General features: G+C 40.0%; 1 protein-coding gene across 5 annotated transcripts in view; it reads left to right on the top strand.

Annotated features, from left to right (window-relative positions):
* The window catches only part of MKX (mohawk homeobox), a 68403-nt gene that overhangs the window by 31439 nt on the left and 16297 nt on the right, over positions 1-20667 (top strand). The window contains exon 6 of one of the 5 annotated variants that reach the window (XM_045463336.1): positions 2071-3092. The exons of the other annotated variants lie outside the window; for them this stretch is intronic. Coding sequence (XP_045319292.1) covers positions 2071-2090 — 20 coding nt within the window. The 3' untranslated portion in view covers positions 2091-3092. Of the gene's footprint in view, positions 1-2070; positions 3093-20667 lie in introns of those variants that run through there. 5 annotated transcript variants of the gene reach the window in all.

Genomic DNA, 20667 nt, shown 5'->3' with positions numbered 1-20667 from the left:
CATCAAGGTGCCAGTCACACTGGGCTCTTAGCTGGGGGTACCGGACAGGAGCTCACTCACAAGCTTACTTAAGCTTTGGCATAATTCATTTCCCTGTAGTTGTAGGACTGAGGTCCCCACTTCTTTGACTCTTGGCTTCTAGAGGCTGCCCCATTCCTCTGCCTGGTCCCCTGCATTTTCTAACCAGCAACAGCACATAGGTTCCTTCTCACACTTGAATCTCTCTGCCCTGCGCCCCCACAGGAGACACTCTGAGTTAAAGGACACATGTGATTTAACTGAGTCCACCCAGATAATCCAGGATAATCTCCATATTCTAAGGTCAACTGATCGATCATCCTAATTGTATCTGCAGCACCGCTTTTAACATGTAATGTAACATATTCACAGATGGGACCCTGGGAGAAAACTCATGGGGGCAAAATTCTGCCTATCCCAGCAGAGATCACTTAGTTATGGGGATTTAGATAAGATTTTGCCCATTCAACCTCGCAAGTTTAGACAACAAGCATTATCATTAGTGTGATCTTTTGATTATCACGTATGAAAAATATACTGCTTTAAATGCTTTCGGTATGGACGGTCTTTAAAATGGGTAATCAGGGGCGCCTGGGTGGCGCAGTCGGTTAAGCGTCCGACTTCAGCTCAGGTCACGATCTCGCGGTCCGTGGGTTCGAGCCCCGCGTTGGGCTCTGGGCTGATGGCTCGGAGCCTGGAGCCTGCTTCCGATTCTGTGTCTCCCTCTCTCTCTGCCCCTCCCCCGTTCATGCTCTGTCTCTCTCTGTCTCAAAAATAAAAATAAAATGTTAAAAATAAATAAATAAATAAAAAATAAAATGGGTAATCAAATCTTGTCTAAATAAATTAGTTGAGATTTACATAATTAGTTACATATGAGCACAAAAATCACACATATGTATTCCCTTTATACATTTGGTTAGTCTTGCTTTCCTTAACAATGCTTTTATCTCATAACATGAGGCCGACGTTTTAACATTCTGGCAACCATCAGACAACTGACAGTGTATTTCTTTTTTTTTTTTTAATGTTCATTTATTTTTGAGGGGGGGGGGTGCAGACAGAGAGGGAGACAGAATCCAAAGCAGGCTCCAGGCTCTGAGCTGTCAGTACAGTGCCCAACATGGGGCTCAAACTCACAAACCACGAGATCATGATGTGAGCCAAAGTCAGACGCTTAACCGACTGAGCCACCCAGGTGCCCCCTGACAATGTATTTCTAAGGTAGATGCCTAGATGGTTACCAGTGGGATGATGAATATTGACTACACATAGTAACAGCAGCTGCCATTTATTGAACACTTACAATGTGTTTGTGTTGTGCTTTACCCTCATGTGCTATCTTATTCAGCCCCCACAGTAGTTCTATGATCTATGTTGTACTATCCTTGGTTTGAGAGAACAGACTTAGCAAAATTTGCCCACATAAGCTGTGATGCTGCAGAGCCAGGATCTGAGATCAGATCTGTTTGACTCTAAAACCTTGCTCTGCACAACTGTCCTTTATTTTTTCACATACCTAGGGAAAGTTACAAAGATTGTAGTTTATCCTTGGGAGATCCTCCTGCCTCCTTTTCTAAGCCACCTTCTACCTCCTGGCTCCCTTTTGTTACCTCCAAAGGAGCCTATGTCCTTATGCTGTGGGGAATCCCCCACCATGAGATGAAACAGCATGGTCTAAATAGTTTGGGGCATAACAATGATAGTAATAATAGCTGGTAATCACTGAGCACTTATCAAGTGCTAGGCACTGTGCTAAGTACTTGACATGCATTTTCTTACTTAATCCTCATAAGATCCCCTTGAAATAGGTACCGTTATCATCCCCCATTTCCCACACGGTATTTTGAAAGCAGAACTTGTAAATCTCTAAGTGATTGAATGTGTGCGAGAGTTTCAAAGGAGACTCCTTGGCTTCTCTGGGCCATCCTAATCGTGTCCCCATTCCAGAAGATTAGTGTCAGCCTTGTGGCTCCTTCATCTTTGGCTACAACCTTAGTCCAGAATTTATGTCATCACTTCCTTTATCGTACCGCAGCCTCTTTCTTTCAGGGTCCCCGTCGGGCATTTGAGGCTGGAGATGATGTCATGAGGACAGAGCTTTCTCTGTAGGAGAGGCAATGGCACTCAGGCCATAGAATCCCAGGAAGAAGCACAGAGCATCTCTATAGAGAGGAGAAGGAATCCAGGGACATAACAGTGGCCAGAGGGAAGCAAGCATCTGCCTGAAGCAATCTCCCTGAGAGCTGTGGAGTCCAAACATGTGGAGAAGGAATTATCTTCCTTCCCCAGCAATCACACAGAGCAGGGGTGATATGGGCCCGTTATTACAGGGGCCTGTTCCTTTGGAAGTGGAAACAAATATGTTGAGAAAATGAGCAGGGCTACAGTCAGAGCCCTTCCTGTAACATCCTGAGTGGCCCCAGAATGCTGAGGCAGGAAAGGAGCTGGCACTTGCCTGGAGCCTGGGGTAGACGTCTAGGGTTTCCCTTACAGCCCCTGCTAGTGGCTTCTACTTGAAGCCACTCTATATAAATCCACAGAAAAATTGTGCCTTGAATTGCAGAATAGATACATTTCACAAACATTAGATTTAAATTAAACCAAGTTTTAAGGATAGTGTAGACACTTGGTATTTTCAGACGCCTGCACTGAATCCTTGTGTTATATGAACAATGTAACTCAGCTTCTGCTTCTTAAGTTTATATTGTGAGATATTGGTTCTTTCTTACATTTAAGGTTAAACAACAATATCAACTGCCTTTTATTAGGTCTGTCACTGTGTCAGCAGTAATGCCTATTAAAATATTGCATCCTGGTCGTGAAATGTAACTGAAGTTACTGGAAAATATCATACTGAGTACATACACTGTGACTATCCTAGTTTTCAAACCACAAAAAATGTTGTCTTTACATGTGAGCGTATGTTCTCGGTGTTTGATCTTCCTGTATTAATGAAGATTGTTACTTCAGGGGAAGAATTAATTTTTTTGTTTTAAATGCTTTCCCCAAAAGTTGGACTCAATAGCATTCCTTTATAAAAAAGAAAAAATAAAACCCTCACTTGTAATCTATAATTAAAGCCAAAGTTTTCTTTTAATTTTAAAAGCTTGTCCTTGAACTAAAATAACATGGAACATTTTAAAACATGGCTCCAAGCTGCTGTAGATACATTTTATTTAAACCACAGAGACTGCAGTTGGATTTCTCAGGGCCAGACAGACTACAAATTAGAACTGTAGCAGAAGTGACTGTGAATTTCTGGACGTTGTAGTACCAGCAAGGCTGGTTGTTTTTCTGGAGCTGTTCCTCCCTTTGGGCTCTGCTTGTGAATGACTTAATCCCTGTGTTGAGATCAAATGTCATGCCCCGTTGCCATGCGTAGATGAAGCAAGCAAAACCTCTTTTTCCTGTGCACAAGTTTGACGTGCTCGCCTGCAGAGGAGCAAGGCAGTAGGTCAGAAGAGTCACAAAATAGAAGTTGTCAAGTGAAGCTAGAACCCAGTGAGACTCCACAAGTTGGATGCACGATAAAAATATCCTTTAAAGCAGAATCCCATTGTTTATTATGGCAAGAAAAGGGGATCGTATCCATGATTGAATTGTAAAAATATTTTTACTAAGGTCATTTTTGTACTTACTATTCTGGTATTAGGTTAGCAACTCTAATGCCAGATTAGAGCTAATAATATATTGTGTTGCTCTATGTACTTTAGAAAGCACATGAACATCTGTTATTTCGTTTGATCGCCACTACAACTCTGCGTGGTAAAAATAAGGATAATTACTCCTGCTTTCTCGCGGAGTGGGAAGGAGTGACCCACTGATACATAGCTACTTAATGGCAGAGCCAGAAAGAGAAGTTGAGTCTCTCAGCAACTCTTTCAGGCTCTTTCCACTTGATTTTACGGTGTTTTCCATCCTGGTGAAGTGCACTCAAAATAAAAAATCATTTATGGAGTAGAACTCTCCAAAGCAGTGACTCTTAACTTATTTGGAGCTGTTCCCCCTTTTGTACACGGGCTGCTTTGAAAACTGGATAAAAAGCTTTGGATCCTTCTCCAGTGGAACTCACATCCACTCTCCCCACCCCACACTGTAGTGTGACCCACGTGGCAGAAGAGCTTTCTCTGATTCTTTAGATCTCAGGAGGATTCTCTTGGACACACTTTATTCATGCTATGTAAGATTGAGCCCTTCTGAGGATTTCTGACTATGCCTGAGGGTTCTGTCTTCAAAGCATCTGTCGCCATGTACTTTCCAAACTATATTCAGTTTATGGGTTACTTTGCCATCCCACATATGCAGTCCCTGTTGCGCATCACACTGATTCAGATAGGAGATATACTCCCTTCCTCAAGTGCCAGCAAGGCCTTCCACTCTCAGGAGACGCTTGCATGTAGCAGACCGTATGCACCATGTGGAAGGAACGGAGGAGGGACTTCTATCGCAGCAGTCACATACGGAGCACTACTTTTCCTTGTTCTTAAGTGTCCTTTAGACATCCCACATGGGAGTCTTCCCTTCCTGTTGTGTGGTCCACAGCCTAACAGCATCTCACTAGTTTCACGCTTCCTCCTTCCCCCCCTTTCCTGCTACCCTCTAGGTCCCCAGTTGCCTCAAACGCTCCAAGTTCTTTTCACTCAGTGTAAGTGTAATCCAGCTGTCTCCAGCTTCAGCTCCCAAACTCTGTTCCAGGCCTACCTTTGCATGCTCAAACCCACCCACCAGGATGCTAAGCAAACTGAAGGGGCCTTGGGGCTCCTTCCCTTCCCTTTCCTTATAAGGTATTTGTGATATTAAATGGGAGCTTCTCTTCTTCAGCTCTAAGTCTTTATGATTTTCGGAGTCTCGAGGATTCCTTAAAACCCAACCATTATTACCCCTAGGTTTGGAACCCCAGTTGAAGATAGTTCTGGAGTTTCTAGTCTCCTTGGGGCTGTGTGAATTTAGAACTTTCTCGGAGGGGCGCCTGGGTGGCTCAGTCGGTTAAGCGTCCGACTTCGGCTTAGGTCACGATCTCACGGTCTGTGAGTTCGAGCCCCGAGTCGGGCTCTGTGCTGACCACTCAGAGCCTGGAGCCTCTTTCAGATTCTGTGTGTCTCTCTCTCTCTGACCCTCCCCCATTCATGCTCTGTCTCTCTCTGTCTCAAAAATAAATAAACATTAAAAAAATGTATTAAAAAAAAAAAGAACTTTCTCGGAGTTCCTCTTTGGAGCAGAGTTGATGATTAGGCACAGGGTGCTCTCACGACCTCCGTGGGGTTGGATCCAGGTCAGGACAGCTGGTGTGGAGGTCATCTCTGTAATGGACTTGCCCATTCCATCCCCCTGGCCAGTCGGGAAACTGAGGGTGGTATTAAAGCTTCTGGGGAAAAGAAGAAAACAAATCAATGAATCCAACAGAAAACACTTTGGTTCATGAGATGTTCTTTAAGAAAATGAAACATATATGATGAGGAAAACTCAAGAACATAATATAGGAATAGAAAATGGTGTAAAAAAATGGATAATGATTTAAACATTTTTTCTTTAACATTTATTTATCATTGAGAGACAGAGAGACATAGAGCATAAGCAGGGGAGGGGTAGAGAGAGAGAGGGAGAGACACAGAATCTGAAGCAGGCTCCAGGCTCTGAGCTGTCAGCAGAGCCTGATGTGGGGCTCAAACTCACAAACTGCAAGATCATGACCTGAGCCAAAGTCAGTCGCTTAACTAACTGAGCCCCCCAGGTGCCCCTGGATAGTATTTTAAGAAAGGAGTAGATTAGATAATTTCTTCCATTTGATCCCAATTTGAAACTGTGTTATTCTAAGAGATACATTCTTTCCCCCAGTGATAGGTTTTCCCTTGTTGTTGATGGTCTGTGATTTTAAAGCATTGCTGCTTTCATTCTATTTCCATTTCCAAGGTTATCTAGCATGTATAGTCTTGTTCTTACCTGTGATTGAGCAGGACAAAAAGATTTTCATCTTACTTGAAAGCAGGGATAGGATTGGGCTACAGTGTATCGTATTTCTGAAGGAAACATCCTGTTCAGTGCCACGATGGGACTTAGAAATATCACTAGTGAACATTTTTGTTGAGAAACTGGCAGAGGTATGGACTTACGGGTAGACCAGAAATGTCATCATAACCTTGTGTTGATGAGGTAGAAATCTTCAAACTGGAAATCAGGCCCTGTGCATGTTTCCCACAAGCACTGGAGTAGCTTCTGTGATTCCCTGATCCTTAGCTTACTCTCTGACCGATCAACCAGAGGAAGGCTGGGGGGGATGTTAAAATAAAGGAGCAAGTTCAGACACATTTTGCCTTCTCTAACCAGCTCATCACAATTAGACTATTTTCTTCAAATTCTTTCTGCTGTCATAAAAAGACTCAGCCAGAGTCAAAAGTCACTTCATTCACCTCTTTGTTTTAACCATTGATCTTTTAAATTTGGGTACTTGAAGTAAACTATATGTAAACTTCTTTCCTGGGAAGAAAGGACTGTTTTAATATTTGACTATGCATCAGATAACTCTATCTTTACACAGAGCTAGGGAATCTGATTTTGAGAGAGAATAATCTAGAGCAAAGATAGAAAGTATAAATATGATTACATGCCAGGTATAAAAAATAAAGGTATCAGAAATAGAAAGGCAGAGGAAATGTATAATAGGAAAGAAAATCTAGAGGAGAAACCTCCAAAAAAACACTCCATAGTGATGTGGGGAAAAGAACACTTGAAAAGTTACTTGGATTGAGAAAGGAAAGCGCTGAAGGAAGAAGGGAAAATCAGAATAGAACTGAAGAATGGCTATTTCCAGGCCACGTTCTGCATGCCAAAGGATCAGAGAATTTTTAAATACCGGGAATTATTGACAAGTTAGGCCTGAATAGGCTCTTGAAGGAATTTGTGGATTCCATCTTGAGTAGTGCCGGTGTGTCTTTAAACTGATATTCTTTATTTATTGAGTAGTACCGGGGCTTACGTATAAGCCTTTTATAAGCCTTGTTCAGTCTTCTCCCACAGTCCCATAAATAAGATAAGAAGGGACTGTGAAGGGGAAAAGAGCGTATTGAAACGTGCACCGAGTCAACAACATCAAGGAATCTTTCCTTCTCGTACTAATGCAGAAACTGAAGATAAGCTGGTAAAAAGGGGAAATGGTCATCGTGACCAGTTAGCAGTGAATCTGGAATAAGAGTTTTCTTTAAACCAGGGATTAAAAATAGAAAGCAAAATATATGGCCATAGTCAAGCCCTGTCTTATCTTCAGCTTTTTCATTGTGGGACAATTCTAGGAATCTCTGCTTTCACAGGAATGCTGTAGGAAACTATGCACATTTTCTGTACTTTTTAAGATTCCTTGGAATTCACTATATCACTGTGAGAGTTAAGGAATGACTCATAGAGTGGTTCATGTGTCCACTCTCTATCTGGAGTCACTTAGAACTGTGCTGTCCAATATAGCAGCCTCTAGTCACATGAGGGTACTGAGCACTTAAAAGGTGACTAATCCAAATTGAAATGTGTTTAAATGTATGGGGGGGAAAAGCATGGAAAATATATCATTGCTTTTTATATTGATCGGATGTTGAGATGATAATATCTGGGGCTATATTGAGATAAAAAATATTTTATTAAAATAATTTTTATCTTTTCCCTTTTACTTTTTTTAAGTGTGGCTACTAGAAAATTGAAAATTGCTTATGTAGTTTGCGTGTGTGGCTCACACTGTGATTCTTTTGGACAGCAGTGCCTTTGTGGTGGCTGTAGGCAGCAAGTTAGGGAAAGAGCTTCTCATTACAACCTGTGATTGTCAAGGAAGAGGCGTCAAAGATAAGGAAATCAGAGTTCCATTTGGCTGAAAACTGGTTGATACACCTTCAGTCCCACTCTAGACGAGCACAGAATTATACTCTTAAAGAAACCCTGCTATCTTCATGGCCGTTCATGCGTATGGTAGGGAGCCACATCTGTAGCTCACCTTTGTTCTTGTCACCAGAACTGCCAGAAATCAGTGTGAAGGAAAGAACGAGTTTGTTGCCCTACTTACATTTTGACTTCCTTAAAATACAGGTTCTGTCTCATTCATCCCTAGCACCCAACAAAACTGATCTGTAGTTGATTTTGTGTGTGTGTTAAGGTATAAAGAAAATGCATAGATGAATGAATGGCTACATAAATGAATGGTTCACAAGAAAAATATAGGTTCTGTATAGATTCAGGCAAAAGATCAAAGGCCTTGTGGGGAGCCTGGGTGGCTCAGTCAGTTAAGCTTCGGACTCTCGATTTCGGCTCCGTCATGATCTCACAGTTGGTGAGATGGAGCCATGCTGTCAGCACGGAGCTTGCTTGGGATTCTCTCTCCCCCTGTCTCTCTCTCTGCCCTTGCCCCACTCTGTCTCTCTCTCTTTCTCTCTGTCTCTCTCAAAATAAAAAAAAAAAATTTTTAAAGACTTTGTGATGGTCAGTGAACTAAACCAGAGGGAAGAACACGTGAGGTTGGAAGCCAAGTTTTTTCTACAACAAAGCATAAAACACCCGACAGTGTGTACCAGTGGCCCCTTTCTGTACAGCCAACATCTCTTCTAAGTGGCTGCTGTTCATGTCACACTAGGTGTTAAATACTTTAATATTCTCGGGTTGGAAGAATTTCTTAAAAAAAATTCTTTAAATCAGTGAAGAGAGGTAATAGTTTCCCTCTTCATGGACTGTAGGAGAAAATTATTTAGAAAATTTACAGAAGGTAGTATTATCCACTTTTCCATCTTTTTAAGGGTGCAGAGTTGACCTTGGTTTTATTGCTGCTCATTTCTGATGGAATCACGCACAGGCCACTTTAACTTCATCTGCACATGTACGACATGAGTCACTATGCTTTCAAATAGAATTTTTTTATAGACCATAAGCTTCCATTTAGAAAAGCAGGGTTGTTTTTAAAATAAATTTCCCTTGAAATTTCAAGTGATTTAACTAAAGGAACATTTTAGAGAGTATGGTGGGAAGAAAGTTCTATTTTATTTTTCATTGTCTTTGAAATTCAAAACTTACTAAGTTAGTTTTGCAAGATTCGCCCATATTTGGTGCCGGTGGATGCCAACTACTGTGGCAAGTGATTGTCTGAGAGGGCCAAGGAACAGTCGTGCGGGAGTAGGGAAGATGAGCCCCAATATTGTTGAATTTGTGTTTCTTTTACCTGTCTTTGTGCATGCTGGGCTCATGCATACTTATGTTGCCTCTCATCCCCCAGGACCAAGTCTTTGGTATCATAAGTCTGCTTCCTTTAAGAAAAATACTTCACATCCACTACTTTTTCCCTTGGTTACTTCTCTGAGAGCCAACTTCCCACAGTAGCACAAAGCCTAGGACCCATGGAAATACTTCCATTTTAATTTCTTTTAAAATCAAAAGAAAAATGAACATAATAGTAATGCATATATAGGAAACGTGGCTTATATACATCAATATGTTGATGTAGTCATAAAATATAACTTTAACATGGGTGCCTGGGTGGCTCAGTTGGTCAAGCGTCCTACTTCGGCTCAGGTCATGATCCTGTGGTTTGTGAGTTTGAGCCCCGCATGGGGCTCCATGCTGACAGCTCGGAGCCTGGAGCCTGCTTTGGATTCTGTGTCTCCCTCTCTGCTCCTCCCCTCCTCACACTCTGTCTCTCTCTCAAAAACAAATAAGCATTATACACACACACACACACACACACACACATACACACATATATATAACTTTAACATTTTTTTATGTAGGAAAGAGTATGCAAAGACAAAGGTACCTAGAGCACACAAAAATCATAATGCAGCCCTGAACTTACTGCTTAATTCCCTCAGGTCCTTTCTTCTGCTTTCCAACATGACTACTACTATTTGTAATCTGACAGTTTAGCATCCTCATAACATAATATGTTCTAACATGATAAATGACTCTCTTCATCAGTTAGTGAGTCTGTTATCAAAGAATCAGTAAGAATCCTTCCTGCTACGTGGAGCTAAAACAATGAACATGACAGACAGCATATTGTGGGAAACAAGCATTGAACAAAGAGGTGTGCCAAATACTACAAAGAAATACAGGACGCTATAAATATGTAACAGAGGGATGTCATCTAAGTACATTTTTTAAATATTTGACTTTTAATGTGCCCTTGCAGAGATTCCTTATATATTTAAAAGAAAATATGAATATAAGTTATTATTTTCCCTATTTTATATAAAAGTTAGACTGTTCAACTCAGCAACAAAATACAACCCGATTAAAAATGGGCAAAGGACTTGAATAGACATTTTTCCAAAGAAGATATACAAATGGCAAATCATGAAAAGACGCTCAACATTAGAGAAATGCAAATCAAAACCACAATGGGGTACCACTTCATACCCATTCGGATAGCTACTATCAAAAAAAACAAAAATTCGGGATGCCTGGGTGGCTCAGTCAGTTGAGCGTCCGACTTGGCTCATGTCATGATCTTGTAGTCCATGAGTTCAAGCCCCACGTCGGGCTCTGTGCTGACAGCTCAGAGCCTGGAGGCTGCTTCAGATTCTGTGTCTCCCTCTCTCTTTCTGCCCCTGCCTGCTTGTGTTCTCTCTCTCTCTCTCACTCAAAAATAAATAAGCATTTAAAAAAAATTAACAACTATTGGCGAGGATGTGAAAAAATTGGGACCCTTGTACACCACTGGTGGGAATACAAAACAGGGCAGCCCCTATAGAAAACAGTATGCTAATTCTTCATAAAAAGCAAAAATAGAATTACCACATGATCCAGCAACTCTCCTTCTGGGTACACATCTAAAAGGACTGAAAACAGGGACTCGAGCAGATACTTGTCCACCCACATTCATAACATCATTGTTCACAATAGCCAAAAAGTAGAAGCAACTCCAGTGTCTGCTGACACATGAATGGATAAACAAATGTGGTGTTTACACGATTCGAGCTTTAAGAAGGAAGGAAGTTCTGACACATGCTATAAAATGGATGAACCTTAAAGACATTATTTTAAATGAAATAAGCCAGTCACAAAATTTCATTTTTCCAGTGTGTGTATCTATTCATATTTTTTTTTGATATGGGATTCTCTCGTGGATAATATTTTATTAATTTGAAGAACACTTTATGGAGTAGGGAGATACTTGTGAGTAACAAATATTTTGTCCCGGTTAAATATACATGTATTTATTTTCCTTTTGATTTTTCCCCAAGTATTCACCTTTAAAAAATGTAATTACATTTCATACTTTTTCCCTGTATGACTTCTAGATTTTAAGCGATAGAACTTTCTCACTTAACAACTTTGAAGGGAGTATCACAAGTTTTCTTCTAATATTTCCATGGTCTCAATTGTTACCTTTAGTCTTTTCTCTATTTGGAATGCATCTTAGTTTGAGATATGGTATCACATGACGTGAAAAAAAAATATTCAACTTTTTTTCCACGTAGCTACTCAGTTATCCTAATACCATTTATTGATCAATGTATCTTTTTCCTTCCTCCCTGGTTGGAAATACCACATTTTAAACTGAGCCTATCTTATCTTTCCATTATTCTCTACTGAATTCTCTTTTTACTCATGTTCCAGTCTCACACTGTTTTAATTAGTGAGGCTTTAGAATATGTTTAATATCTGGCAGTGCTTACTTTCATTCTTCTTTTTTCAGTTTGTCTAGATATTGTTGCTTGATTATTTTTTCATATTAACTTTAAGATCAACTTGTCTACTACAAAAAAACCTTTTGTTATTTGTGTTGGAATTGTGTTACATTTACAAATTAATTACAGAAAATTGATATTTTTAGGATGTAGAATCATCTTATCCAAACATGTGGTATATCTGTCCGTGTCTTCTTTTGCGGCCATTAGTAGGGCTCTAAAATGTTCTAAATAAGTCTCGAATATTTCTTTTTAAATTTATTCTTAGGTATTTTATTGTTTTTATGTTTTGCTGTAAGTCGAGTCCTTTCTTCCATCGCATCTTTCTAACTAGTTGTTTTTTTTATGTGAGAATGCTATTAATTTCCAATTGTTAACATTATACTCTGGTACCACCTTAATTTACTTATTACTTTGGGGAGTGTTCACTTGACTTCCTTGTTTTCTAGTAATACAATTGCATCACATGCAAAGAGTGATGGTTTTAACTCCCTTCTGAACTTTTTGCCGTGAGTTTGTTTCCCTGGCTTATTGCATTGACTTACACCCCCAAGTACAGTGTTAAATAGTAGTGATGAAGGTGTACATTCTTATCTTGCTTCTGACCTTTGTGGCAACACTTCTCGTTTTTTCCCATTATGCACGATGCTGGCGTTTGGTTTTCAATCCATGCCTTCCAGTTATGGCTTTAGACTTTGAAGATCTGGGTTCAGATATTTTTTTCTCTACCACTAACAGAGAAACATTAGATAAATCATCTAGCTTCCCTGATTTATTTCCATATCTGTAAAATGAGGGAAAGAAAATTTCCTGCCTCCCAGAGCTATGGATAATGATCGTGAAAGCACTCGACAAGCTGTGCTTTATGAATGTCCCTTGTTATTCCTGTTTCCTCCTGTACAGAATGCTTCCCCACACAACTCTTTTCGGAATTGTAAAACTGGATTCCCCTTTTGTGGCTCAGAGCCTTTTTGTCATTCCATTCACAACACGGTTGCTACGTATATTCCAAGGTTGGAAAGAAAAAGTGCTTTTTGAACGATGAGCAAATTCCTTTGCTGACATTTAACCAAAATGTATTCCAAACCTGAAGCTTTTTGGAAGGCTAAGAAAATGTTGGTCACCTTCTTGTAAAAAAGTGAAATAAAAAAATGTTTATGTACCTCAGCACTTCCTGACTGAGCTGGAAGTGAGTGCACTGAGGTGGTGTTATTTTGTGGTGTTTCAGTTCTGGGAAAAATGAAACCAGAAAATAGAGGAAATTTTTCAAGATTTTTGGTTGTGAAAGCTTTCCTTTTTTTTTTTTTTTTTTCCTTCCAACTTTGGTTAACATTGAGAGCCGTATAAGTTTGATTCAATTACATGTCTTCTGCAAACTAATACCCATCAGTGATCTGCTAACTAACATTTTCTTTTGTGTTAAATTCTGTGTTTTAGAGAGTGAACTGCTTGTCTGGAGATACCGATGGCTGCTGTTCCTTTCTTAGACCTAACACTGCCGCCCGGTAGCCGGGACTGAATGGAAAATAATTTGTGCATATAGGATGTTAGTATTCCTTTTAAAAATGAGCTTCTGTCCTAGTTTTTGTGCAAGTACTTGGTTATGTCTCGGTCCAATCTAACAAGATTTGCAAATTTACTTTTCCTCTGTAAGAAATCACCCAGCAAGTGATTGAGTATTGGCTTGGAACTTAAAGGGTTTTCATTACTTTAATATATCACCTGCCCCACCCCGGCCCCCATGTTTGGAAAGTAAACTGTGTGGTCATCCGCATGTCCCCCATGTTTTCTGACACCACTTACCTTCCTCTTTGAGGCAGCTCTCACAGGACCTACATGTCAGGCTGTGAAAGTCATTTCTTTTGAGCAGCAGCAGCCTTCTCACCGGGCTTGCTGTTTCATCAGTGGCTTTGTCATGTGGCTGGGCTTCAGAAGAGAATTTCGTACTCCCTCATTTTCCTGGATTCAGTTCTCTGACTACGCGTCGAATCTGAGAAATCTGCCCTTTCTAGAATGTTTGTGGGTGCAGTTTTACATTGAAAGCTAATGAGGCTTAAATGTATTCTCTTGCAGAGACTGGTATGAGGAGGACAGTAGTTTCCAGCACATGTTATGGATTTGTTTGCTGACCTTAAAGGCATGCACATTTAGAAAGATATTCCATATATGCACATACATACACACACACACATGAGATCATCTTTTGTGAATCTCAAAGTCGGTAAAAGAAGACAATGGGGGAATGTGCCGTAAGGTACGTGGGTCGATTCAGTTCTTTAGAGGGGAAGGCTTTTGGAGATCTTTGCTTATTAAGTGTAAGCGGCAGTTGCTAAAACAGTGGCAGTGCCCTCCTTTACGTAAGTTCCCTTTACAGAGCGCTTATCAAAGCAAATTTAGTAAATTGGAATAAAAGCCAAAATAGAAGGCTTTTATGAATCAGTCCAAACCTAATCCTTTCACAGACATGGCCTAAGCTGGTAGAGGGCCTGGCACAACACAGCACCTGGGGCTCCCTTGACAGACCGCAATTCCGAATGAAGGGCTCCAGCCCTAAGTTAATTCAATAACAAAATGAGAGTCAGGGTTGAGAATATATCCATTTCAGTGGAGGAAAACCCTTCATAATTATATAAATTAAACTGAGCAACCCAGAAAGTGACAGCATGTGTTCCATTTATCATTTTTCTCATTAGGTAAATTTCAGAAGGCAGAACCGTCTCCTTCTGGTTCACTACTGTATTACCAGCTGTTAGCAAAGTGCACTAAAGATCTGTTGATTGATTGGTTTACTGACCGATAGCCAGGGAATATAATAAGTACTCCCACCTTGGAAACGGTCTTAGTTTGGAGAGGAAAGTATGTACACCTTTTGTTACGTAAATACAACAGCAAGCAAAGTAAATATGATGGGCCAGCATCAATTCTTAGGTAATCGGGAACAGACTGTATGCTGTGGAAATGGTTTACATTACTCCAAAAGCAAAATTGTGCGTTTAGTGTAAGCTATGGTGGTAAAACATTGAGCTTTTGCTTTCTACCAATAGTATAAACATGACTCCAAGATGCAGTCTCTGGAAATAATTTAGTTAACTCTTATTTTTATATGCATGTTCTGTTCTGGAGAATTGTTGCAAAAGTTGATGGAAAGTTATTTTCTTTAAGTGACAGTGTGTTTACAGAAATTCCTTGAAATCTTGATGGTTATTGAAAAGACTGAAATAAATGTTGCCTCAAAGTGCCTGTTGCAGAGCTACCCCACACCTTCCAAACCAGTACCATACTTTGTTAGTAAATCACCTAAAATCCATAAAGGTCAGGGAGACGGCTCCCTTTGTAAGATGAAATATTTATGTTTCATTCCCAAAAACATATTGTGGATCGTTTTGGTGTTTTCAGTTGAAGGTACCTAGTAAATTATTCCAAAATTATGGAGGCCAAATGTCATTCTCTCCAAAAGTTTGTGTAATATCTATTTATCTGTGGGCAGATGACTGCACAGTATAATAGTATAATCAGAGGCAGACTTTGTCATGTTAAGTCTAAGTAAACACAGCTGAACATAAGCAAGTTGGACTACAAGGTTTTTTTGAGCTTTGCCAACAGCATATGACCTTGGAGAATGCTGCTTTCTTACTACAATCTGCTTTCAATGGAAAAATAAAGAATTCTTTTTGTTTTGAATTAACAAGTGATGATTAGAAGCTTGTTATGTTCTAATTTTTCTATGCAAGACGAATGAACATCATGGACGCCCCCAACAAAAAGACACCTTCCTGAGGGACTTGGTCCCCATCAGGGAGCTGAATATAAGCTGCCAGAGTGGAAGCCATTTAAACGGAGCTTCTTGCTAAAAGACAACCTTTTTGTGTTTATTAGTGCTTTGTTCTTTGTCTTTGTGCCATTTCAACAGATTGAAATTGTGGTTCCAGATGCCACTAGAAAATGAACTTTATTGATTTATCCATTCTATAAGAAGCGTCTGTCCTCAACAGCAAAGAAACTTTTGTGTTGTCATTAACCTTTCAGTTTTCAATAGAAACTCTCATGAACTTTTGGCTTTCCACAAGTCCCTTCTCCCCATCCCTTTTTTTAAAAAACTTTTTAAATGTTTTTATTTATTTCTGAGAGAGAGAGAGAGAGAGAGAGAGAGATAGCACACGAGCAGTGGAGGGGCAGAGAGAGAGGGAGACAGAATCTGAAGCAGGCTCCAGGCTCTGAGCTGTCAGCAAAGAGCCTGATGTGGGGCTTGAACTCACAAGCCCTGAGATCATGACCTGAGCTGAAGTAGGATGCTTAACTGAGCCACCCAGGCACCCCTCCCCACCCCTTTTTTTAAAATGCAAGTTTCTTTTCAGTCACCTAATACCTTCTTCTTTTAGCCTAGTACAGGGTCCAATATTATATTCTTTTAAAGGGTGCTTTGTGACTAAAATAAGTTCCTATTAAATATTTCATGTCAAAAGGTGGACTTTAAGTGATAACTTTGGTAAAAGATGGATTAATGGAGATTTATCTTGAAACATCTAGCTTTTTCAATATTCTCTCACTTGGCTAGCGGCCAGACAGATCGGCTCTTCCCATTCCTTCACTCAAGGAAACTATTTTTTCCCCTTCCCCCTTCGGGTGTACATTTCCTTCTCAGAGTAAATGCAGTATGTCTTATGGGTGTGGGACTAATAAAGATTTTTAAATAATTCACTGTTCAAGATTGGTATTTTACATGCTTTTTAAAATCATATATTTGAATAATATTAACAGAGCACATGGAAAAATATTTAGATCTATGTGCTTCTGTATTTAGATTCCTGTAAGACCCACCTTTACTTATTTGTATACCTACTTTTCCTATATGTTGATGAATTTCCATGGTAAAATAAATGCTTTCAGTCGAAAATATCAAAAAATCCCTAAAAATTATCCAGAAACACAGTTTTCTCTTTTACGTTAAGGGTGGCATCATACATCTCTATGAATACATCAGTATCCACACCTAAAGGTTGTCAAAGCATCTCATACTCTCAACATGTCAGAATCGGACATAGTATGGCCTGCCTCCTCCAAAGGGAAATTTGTTTTTCTGCCTTTCTTCCCTGACTCAGAGAATGTCATCACTGTCCACCCAGTCATCCCAGACAAAAATTTAAGGGACATCTCAGACTGCTGCCTCCCATCCCTGCACCCACCTAGTCATTCAACAAGTCTGCCCCCTTATGTCTCAAATCTTGGCTTGCCACCCCCACTGTTACCTCCTTAATTCAAGGACTCCTCACTTCTGCTGCAGGTCCCTGCCGTGATCCTGCCTGGCTCCTCCAATCGGGTCTTCCACTAGGGCAAGAGAGGGCTTTCTAAGACCCAGATCTCATCATACCACTGCTAAATATCCTTTGCTCACTTCCCATACCTTTCAGGGTAGAGTTCACATTCTTTATCTTGGTACACAAACCCATAAACCCCTCAGTGCCTGGCCTCTGCTAATCTCTCTTGGTTTATTTCCCTACTGCCCTGTCTCAAGCCTCATTCGTTTCAACTACGCCAAAAAGAGTTTCCCAAAGGAGCCATACAACGTCATGACATTGTGCTTTCACACAGCCAGCCGTTCCCTTTCCTTGGAAGGCTTTTCCCCATGTTCTTCCCCTGAGTAACTCCTGCTCATCTGTACCCCAGGCCTGTGCTTTCCCATCTTTTCCAGGACTTGGCACTCAAATGATGATAACATTGGTTGGGCATGCTGGCATGAAGGGAGGCTTCTACCTGCTGCCCGAGGGTATCTTCTCCTTTCACGACCCACCCCCACCCCCACCAACCTTGGCTTCCTCCCTTCCTTGCTTCCACAGCACTTCCCATCAGGAGCTGTTGTCATTTATTTTTCAAAGTATGAGTTGCTTAGGGATGAAGTCCATTTGTGGTCTGTATTTCTAAGGCCTACAACAGTGCCTGGCATATAAGATACATTCAGTAAATATTTGCTGCATGAACCATGGACTCATGAATAAGTAAATAATGTAAATAAAGACAACTTGGAGAAGAGCAAATTCTGTTGCACTGAACATTAAAAGATTTGGCTTCTAGTACTAACCCTATTGTTTACTAACAATTTGGCCTTGGACCTGTCATTTTTTCTGAGTCTCAATTTCCACAATATAAAATCGGGTAGATGATATATGTGCACAAAGGAAATGAGATAAATTGCACATTTATGACTTGCAAAATGCTCAATAAAATATTATCAACACCTGAATTGTGTTAACCTAGCCCTTAACTATGCCCCCAAAAAGGCAGGGGGGATATAGGGAAATGAAATGATATGTACAAAGTATAATTTTCCATTTGACACAAGAAGATAATTTGGTTTTCTACAGTTCAGAGTCACTGTAATGCGGTTATACATTCTCTATCAAATGCCAGCCATCCAAAATGACAAAAAAATCTAGAAGAAATCAAGTGTTCTTCCTATTCTGACATGCAGTGGGAAGAACTTTTAATAATTATCAGTCTCTTTGTAACATATCATGAGTATTTGAAATTATATATTCTTTTTCCAATCAGTCAAGAATTTAAGGATATCAAATACAGTTGTTTAGGATAAAGCAGTGATGCAATTAACATCTTTTAAATATTATTTAAGTAGTCATTTTATTCCTTGTGAAAAGGACAGGTATATAAGTTAGTCAGATCTTCATAGAAAATTCTTAATAACAAATATGAGAGAAGTAGCTTGTAAGAATTGGGAATTTCCAAAGCTGTTTCCCCAAATTCAAGTGCTATATTCTATCTTGAGTAAGGGCCTTCACATTTAAAACTTTCTCCAGGCAATTAAGAGTAAACACTGCAACATAGCTATATGATTGTGTGGTAACACATGAAAACCACTGGTCCAATAGCTGTTACATGGGCCTACCCCAAAATGAGCAGCAGAAGAGCAGTTGCTGACATAATCCTGGAATTTGCCTTGGTATGCTCATTCTCACTTTCACCGAAGATTCCGTGCTCATGTTTTGCATATTATGGCTACTAGAGCAAGTGAAGTGATATTCTCTAAGCCATTGCAAAACTGAAGCCTTCATAATATGCAGTCTTGCTGCTTTGAGAATTCTGCACACTAGAGCATCGTAGACATAACATGGCTGTCCTTGACCTAGCTTAGATGATTCAAATACAGAAACTATTTCAACTTGTTATGTTACTTGTTATCTGCTCCCCTTCAAGGTAAATCCAACATTCATCAAAGATTGCTACCATTAGAAAGAACGTATTTCCAATTGCGGAATAATTGTAGCTGCCGTGTATTGAGTATTACTGGGTGCCTTGTGTCTTACAGTGATTATTTCTAATTTCTACAGTACTCCTCATTGTTCAGTATTTTTTGTATCTATCTTGCAGATGAGAAAAAAGAGGCTCAGAGAGATGAAGTAACTTGCCCCACACCACATGCTAACATGCAGCATAACTGGGATTCAGACCCCAACCTATCTGCTTCCAAATCTATACACAACAGTGTATTTTACTTTGGGGGGAATCAAGTGTGGTTAAGTGATTGCATCCTTCACAGTTTGCACTGATTAGCAGGGAACAGGTGTACTTAATTCATGATAAACCGAAACAAAGGCACGAATCCCATTAAAGCAGCTGAAGGAATTGAATAACTAATTGGTTATTCTCTTTCTGTGTGCCTCCAAGACTGCTAAAGTTAACATGGGATCCCATTTGAAAAATTCTTCAATTAATCATAAACTCTGACTCCCATTTCTTTTTTTTTAATATATGAAATTTATTGTCAAATTTGTTTCCATACAACACCCAGTGCTCATCCCAAAAGATGCCCTCTTCAATACCCATCACCTACCCTACCCTCCCTCCCATCATCAACCCTCAGTCTGTTCTCGGTTTTTAAGTCTCTTATACTTTGGCTCTCTCCCACTCTAACCTCTTTTTTTTTTTTTTTCCTTCCCCTCCCCCATGGGTTTCTGTTAAGTTTCTCAGTTCTAAAGCAACCTCTTGATAGATGCTTTCGACACTTGCCCCCATGCAACTCCCATTACTTCCTCTTTTCTTCAGTATAAAAATCATCTTTTTTCTATTTCTGGGACCACTTTCTGCTTTTTCTAGCCCTGCCAATTATTTTTATTACTATACTGATTATTCATGTGAATAATTAAATGCATTTTTACCTAGGGCTCTTCATCACTGCTCATCTTTCATTTCTTTACTCTTTCTTCTCCTATGAGCTCCTATAAGTCAACTCAAATTTCTTGTTTCTTTCACTTTGAGAGTATTCTTGGTCATCTTCTTGTCCAAGTGAGAATCAATGTATTATGTTGTCTAATAAACTGTCTATCTTATAGAACGGCTTTTATAAACCTCCTAAAGTAGGCTGAAAATCAACTGGAAACTATATGCAGCTACTTCAAATTTGGAAAATAAGAGAAATACTTTTTCTAAAATGCCTTACTGGCCAACTCCATCTTCTCACCTCCTGTTCTCATCTGACACTGAGGTCTGTGTAACTAAGTGCTGCCCTGAGGCCTGAAACAATGGCTCACTTCTTCATGTATGTTTTGTAACTTTTGTTCAGCTCCCATTGTGGGTGGCCTAGGAAGGATGGTTTCTCCTCCAATGCTCAGTAGACGCCTTCAGCAACCTTGGCTTTGGACCCATGTGCAACCTGTATGCATAATAGAGAGTGGTGCACTCAAGCAGGGAATTAACTGGGTGTGCATCTGAAATAACAGAAGATGTCATGAACAATGGTGCTGTGGTACTTTTCTAGGGTCAGGGGACTTCACAGTTCTTGGTTTCTTGTGCAAAACTAGTCTGCCCTTGAATAGCAGCCCCTCTTGCTTCCACCTCCTGGGCGTGGAAGTGACTAGAACTACCAGATCCTATTAGGGAGGGGAGAAGGCCACATATCTACAAGAGTTTGGGAATCTTACAAGGAATGTATGATTTTTCTGGCTCTTATTAGTCTCCCCCCACCCCAAAGAAAAGGGCAATTTTT

The sequence above is a fragment of the Leopardus geoffroyi genome, chromosome B4, assembly GCF_018350155.1.
Source record: "Leopardus geoffroyi isolate Oge1 chromosome B4, O.geoffroyi_Oge1_pat1.0, whole genome shotgun sequence".
Lineage (NCBI taxonomy): Eukaryota > Metazoa > Chordata > Mammalia > Carnivora > Felidae > Leopardus > Leopardus geoffroyi.
The sequence above is the reverse complement of the archived record's forward strand: the minus strand, read 5'-3'. Positions and strand labels throughout refer to the sequence as shown.